The following is a 6,998-nucleotide window of genomic DNA, read 5'->3' on the forward strand; positions in this document are numbered from 1 at the left end:
TATATATATATATATATATATATATATATATATATATTCTTTTTCAGAGATGCTTTTATTATAGGTTATTATAAGATATTGAATATAGTTCCCTGTGTTATACAGTAGGTCCTTGCTGTTTATCTATTTTATATGCAGTAGTGTGTAACTGTTAATCCCAACTTCCTAATTTATCCCTCCTCCTCCCATTCTATTGATTTTTTTTATTTCAAAAGTAATAAAGTACAATACAAAAACATTGGGGGGAAAATAGCCCAGAGTTAAAAAGAAATATCAACAAATGAAGAGGAAATAGGCAGTCTACCTGGAAGAGAATTCAGAGTAATGATAGTAAAGATGATCCAAAATCTTGGAAATAGAATGGAGAAAATACAAGAAAGGTTTAACAAGGACCTAGAAGAACTAAACAGCAAATGAACAATGATGAACACCACAGTAAATGAAATTAAAAATTCTCTAGACGGAATCAATAGCAGAATAACTGAGGCAGAAGAACGGATAAGTGACCTGGAAGATAAAATAGTGGAAATAACTACCACAGAGCAGAATAAAGAAAAAAAGAATGAAAAGAATTGTAGACAGTCTCAGAGAACTCTGGGACAGCATTAAACACACCAACATTCGAATTATAGGGGTCCAAAAAGAAGAAGAGAAAAAGAAAGGGACTGAGAAAATATTTGAAGAGATTATACTTGAAAACTTCCCTAATATGGGAAAGGAAGTAGTCAATCAAGTCCAGGAAGCACAGAGACTTCCATACAGGATAAATCCAAGGAGAAACACGCCAAGACACATATTAATCAAAATATCAAAACTTAAATACAAAGAACAAATATTAAAAGCAGCAAGGGGAAAGCAACAAATAACACACAAGGGAATCCCCATAAGGTTAACAGCTGATCTTTCAGGAGAAACTCTGCAAGCCAGAAGGGAGTGGCAGGACATATTGAAAGTGATGAAGGAGAAAAACCTGCAACCAAGATTACTCTACCCAGCAAGGATCTCATTCAGATTTGATGGAGAAATTAAAACCTTTACAGACAAGCAAAAGCTGAGAGAGTTCAGCACCACCAAACCAGCTCTACAACAACTGCTAAAGGAACTTCTCTAGGCAAGAAACACAAGAGGAGGAAAAGACCTACAATAATGAACCCAAAACAATTAAGAAAATGGGAATAGGAACATACATATCGATAATTACCTTAAATGTAAATGGACTAAATGCTCCCACCAAAAGACACAGATTGGCTGAATGGATACAAAAACAAGATGCATATATTTGCTGTCTACAAGAGACCCACTTCAGACCTAGCGACACATACAGACTGAAAGTAAGGGGACGGAAAAAGGTATTTCATGCAAATGGAAATCAAAAGAAAGCTGGAGTAGCAATTCTCATATCAGACAAAATAGACTTTAAAAAAAGGCTATTAGAAGAGTCAAAGAAGGACACTACAAAATGATCAAGGGATCGATCCAAGAAGAAGATATAACAGTTGTAAATATTTATGCACCCAACATAGGAGCACCTCAATACATAAGGGAAATACTAACAGCCATAAAAGGGGAAATCGACAGTAACACAATCATGGTAGGGGACTTAACACCCCACTTTCACCAGTGGACAGATCATCCAAAATGAAAATAGAGAAACACAAGCTTTGAATGACACATTAAACAAGATGGACTTAATTGATATTCATAGGACATTCCATCCAAAAACAACAGAATATACTTTCTTCTCAAGTGCTCATGGAAATTCTCCAGGATAGATCATATCTTGGGTCACAAATCAAGCCTTGGTAAATTTAAGAAAATTAAAATAGTATCAAGTATCTTTTCCGACCAAAATGCTATGAGACTAGATATCAATTACAGGAAAAATTCTATAAAACATACAAACACATGGAGGCTAAACAATACACTACTAAATAACCAAGAGATCACTGAAGAAATCAAAGAGAAAATCAAAAAATACCTAGAAACAAATGACAGTGAAAATACGATCACCCAAACCTATAGGATGCAGCAAAAGCAGTTCTAAGAGGGAAGTTTATAGCAATACAATCCTAACCTTAAGAAGCAGGAAACATCTCGAATAAACAACCTAACCTTGCACCTCAAGCAATTAGAGAAAGAAGAACAAAAAAACCCCAGAGTTAGCAGAAGGAAAGAAATCATAAAAATCAGATCAGAAATAAATGAAAAAGAAATGAAGGAAACAATAGCAAAGATCAATAAAACTAAAAGCTGGTTCTTTGAGAAGATAAACAAAATTGATAAACCATTAGCCAGACTCATCAAGAAAAAAAGGGAGAAGACTCAAATCAAGGGAAAAGACTCAAATCAATAGAATTAGAAATGAAAAAGGAGAAGAAACAACTGACACTGCAGAAGTACAAAGGACCATGAGAGATTACTACAAGCAACTCTATGCCAATAAAATGGACAACCTGGAAGAAATGGACAAATTCTTAGAAAAGCACAACCTTCCGAGACTGAACCAGGAAGAAATAGAAAATAGAAACAGACCAATCACAAGCACTGAAATGGAAACTGTGATTTAAAATCTTCCATCAAACAAAAGCCCAAAACCAGATGGCTTCACAGGCGACTTCTATCAAACACTTAGAGAAGAGCTAACACCTATCCTTCTCAAACTCTTCCAAAATATAGCAGAGGGAGGAACACTCCCAACCTCATTCTACGAGGCCACCATCACCCTGATACCAAAACCAGACAAAGATGTCACAAAAAAGGAAAAGAACTACAGGCCAATGTCACTGATGAGCATAGATGCAAAAATCCTCAACAAAATACTAGCAAACAGAATCCAACAGCACATTAAAAGGATCATACACAATGATCAAGTGGGGTTTATCCCAGGAATGCAAGGATTCTTCAATATACGTAAATCAAGGCAATGTGATAAGCTGTATTAGCAAATTGAAGGATAAAAACCATATGATCATCTCAGTAGATGCAGAAAAAGCTTTTGACAAAATTCAACACCCATTTATGATAAAAGACCTTCCAGAAAGTAGGCATAGAGGGAACTTACCTCAACATAATAAAGGCCGTACATGACAAACCCACAGCCAACATCATTCTCAATGGTGTAAAACTGAAACCATTTCCACTAAGATCAGGAACAAGACAAGGCTGCCTACTCTTACCACTATTATTCAACATAATTTTGGAAGTTTTAGCCACAGAAGTCAGAGAGGAAAAATAAATAAAAGGAAACCAAATCAGAAAAGTGAAACTGTCACTGTTTGCAGATGACATGATACTATACATAGAGAATCCTGTAGACGCTACCAGAAAACTACCTGAGCTAATCAATGAGTTTGGTAAAGTAGCAAGATCCAAAATTAATGCACAGAAATCTCTTGCATTTCTATACACTAATTTTGAAAAATTTGAAAGGGAAATTAAGGAAACACTCCCATTTACCATTGCAACAAAAAGAATAAAATACCTAGGAATAAACCTACCTAAGGACACCAAAGACCTGTATGCAGAAAATTATAAGACACTGCTGAAAGAAATTAATGATACAAACAGATGGAGAGATATACCAAGTTCTTGGATTTGGACGAATCAACGTTGTGAAAATGACTATACTACCCAAAGCAATCGACAGATTCAATGCAATCCCTATCAAAGTACCACTGGTATTTTTCACAGAACTAGAACAAAAAATTTCACAATTTGTATGGAAACACAAAAGACCCTGAATAGCCAAAGGAATCTTGAGAAAGAAAAATGGAGCTGGAAGAATCAGACTCCCTGACTTCAGACTATACTACAAAGCTACAGTAATCAAGACAGTATGGTGCTGACACAAAAATAGAAATATAGATGAATGGAGCAGGATAGAAAGCCCAGAGATATACCCACACACCTATGGTCACCTTATTTTTGATAAAGGAGGCAAGAATATACAGTGGAGAAAGGACAGCTTCTTCAATAAGTGGTGCTGGGAAAACTGGACAGTTACATGTAAAACAATGAAATTAGAACACTCCCTAACACCATGCACAAAAATAAACTCCAAATGGATTAAGGACCTAAATGTAAGTCCAGACACTATAAAAGTCTTAGAGGAAAACATAGGCAGAGCACTGTATGACATAAATCACAGCAAGATCCTTTTTGACCCACCTCCTAGAGAAATGGAAATAAATACAAAAATAAACAAATGGGACCTAATGAAAACTTAAAAGCTTTTGCACAGCAAAGGAAACCATAAACAAAATGAAAAGAAAACCCTCAGAATGGGAGAAAATATTTGCAAATGAAGCAACTGACAAAGGATTAATCTCCAAAATATACAAGCAGCTCATGCAGCTCGATATCAAAAAAACAAACAACCCAATCTGAAAATGTGCAGAAGACTTAAATAGACATTTCTCCAAAGAAGATATACAGATTGCCAACAAACACATGAAAGGATGCTCAGCATCACTAATCATTAGAGAAATGCAAATCAAAACTACAGTGAGGTATCACCTCACACTGGTCAGAATGGCCATCATGAAAAAAATCTACAAACAGTGAATGCTGGAGAGGGTGTTGAGAAAAGGGAACCCTTTTGCACTGTTGGTGGGAATGTAAATTGATACAGCCACTGTGGAGAACAGTATGGAGGTTCCTTAAAAAACTAAAAATAGAACTACCATATGACCCAGCAATCCCACTACTGGGCATATACCCTGAGAAAACCATAGTTCAAAAAGAGTCATGTACCACAATATTCATTGTAGCTCTATTTACAATAGCCAGGACACGGAAGCAACCTAAGTGTCCATCGACAGATGAATGGATAAAGAAGATGTGGCACATATATACAATGGAAAAATAAACAAAATTGAATTATTTATAGTGAGGTAGATGGACCTAGAGACTGTCATACAGAGTGAAGTAAGTCAGAAAGAGAAAGACAACTACTGTATGCTAACACATATATATGGAATCTAAAACAAAAAAAAAAGAAAATGGTTCTGAAGAACCTAGGGGCAGGACAGGGATAAAGACTCAGTTGAGAATGGACTTGAGGACACGGGGAGGGGGAAGGGTAAGCTGGGACAAAGTGAGAGAGTGGCATGGACATATATACACTACCAAATGTAAAATAGATAGCTAGTGGGAACCAGCCACATAGCACAGGGAGATCAGCTTGGTGCTTTGTGACCACCTAGAGGGGTGGGATATTGAGGGTTGGGGGGAGACACAAGAGGGAAGAGATATGGGGACATATGTATATGTAGAGTTGATTCACTTTGTTATACAGCAGAAACTAACACACCATTGTAAAGCAATTATACTCCAATAAAGATGTTTTTAAAAAAAAAGAAATACCACCACCACTCAAATAACTGTTAGATTTGTATATATCTTTCCAGTTTTCTATTCAATGTGTTTGTTGTTGTAGGTCTGTACTTTGTTATAGCAGAAACTAACACACCATTGTAAAGCAATTATACTCCAATAAAGATGTTTTTAAAAAAAAAGAAATACCACCACCACTCAAATAACTGTTAGATTTGTATATATCTTTCCAGTTTTCTATTCAATGTGTTTGTTGTTGTAGGTCTGTTATACACACACCCACAAAAGATATACACACAAATTGACACCCTCTTTTGTAGCTCATTTTCCTCGCTTTCCAGTATATACTCATGCTTTGGTGAGTAGGCATATTTTCAATCTGTCTTTGCAGACACAGTTCCTTGCTCAGAGTCTAGTACAGAGCAGGCATTTCATGGAAATTTGTGGAAGGAAAGGAGGAGGAAGAGCGCACAGTCAGGCAGGTTCTGGGCTGTGGCTTGTGGCTGCTTCCAGAGTCAGCCACAGCATAGCAGTTGTCACCCCATCCTCCCCTCATCTTAGTGACAGAGACCCTGAGGGCAAGGGGCTTCCCTGAGCTCACTCACCAAGTCAGTGGGAGGGAGATTAGGGCCAGGCTGGGGCCTTTTTCTTCAAGCGACATGGTCCCACCCTTCCCTTCTTTCCCCCTAGAGTCCTCCTGGCCTCAGTTCAGGTCCAAAGTGTATCCTGGGCAGGGACAGCCCTCTTTGCCCTGGTCCTGTTGGGCTTTGTGGCCTCCTCTGGGCCAAGTTTGCTGGAAAGGCTGGAGCAGCCATCCCCAGATTGAGGGAAGGCGAGGGGGTGGCCAGTGGAGAAAAGTTGCCAGGACCAGAGAGACTTATTTCTGTGTCCCCAGGTGGTGGCAGATGACCTCTCAGAGAAGAGAGTATTTTGGAGACTCATCTTGCTAAAAGAAGGGACTGACCTTTAGGCTCAGCGTTTCCAATCTGTCCCACACTCAGTGGCCCAGATATTTTCCTGGAAAAGAGGTTCTAAGCATGGCCTCTCCAGACCTCAGGGACCCCACTGCTGGCAGAATGAAGTGTCCTCTTGTCGTCTTCTGGGACCCTCCCCACTAGCCCTCCCAATCATTGCTAGGTTATTCCCACCATGCCTCTGCGTCTTTGTGCTGTGATGTTCTTGCCTTGTCTCAGAACCGTTGTGGCTTCCCAAGGCCTGTCTGCTCCTCTCCCCTGGAGCAGCCGGTCCTTCTGCAGGGCTCCTGCAGCCCTTGGTTCACCACCAACCTCTGCGCAGCACCCACAAAGCCCCCCACCGCCAGCACCCAGCACTGCTCGCATCACCCCGCTGGTGGGTGTTATCCCACCCAGTCACAGGAGAGGCGGCTGGGTGGAGAGCGATGACACAGGCAATGCCCGGGTGTGAGTGAGGATCGTGAAACTCGGGCAGTTTTCCCACAGGAGGTGACTTTCGAGCAGACTGTGATCTTTATCCAGGACCCTGGAAAATCCTGGGTTACCTTGGAAAATCCCTTCACCTCTCTCTGAGCCTCAGTCTCCACATCTGAAAAATGGCAACAACACTGCCCTCATCACAGGGTTAAAAGGAGCAAACCTGTAGGAGATGCTCAACACATAGACCAGGTCCTGCCAATGCTCTTTCCA

The 6,998-nt window shown here is 39.5% G+C and overlaps 1 protein-coding gene across 1 annotated transcript in view; it reads left to right on the forward strand.

The window, feature by feature from the left end:
• The window catches only part of AGBL4 (AGBL carboxypeptidase 4), a 202,719-nt gene that overhangs the window by 10,946 nt on the left and 184,775 nt on the right, over window positions 1-6,998 (forward strand). The window contains 1 exon segment of the mRNA XM_007472148.1: window positions 6,528-6,684. Within this exon segment, the coding sequence (XP_007472210.1) occupies window positions 6,528-6,684 (157 nt within the window).

Source organism: Lipotes vexillifer, unplaced genomic scaffold, assembly GCF_000442215.2.
Source record: "Lipotes vexillifer unplaced genomic scaffold, Lipotes_vexillifer_v1.1 scaffold1375, whole genome shotgun sequence".
NCBI lineage: Eukaryota > Metazoa > Chordata > Mammalia > Artiodactyla > Lipotidae > Lipotes > Lipotes vexillifer.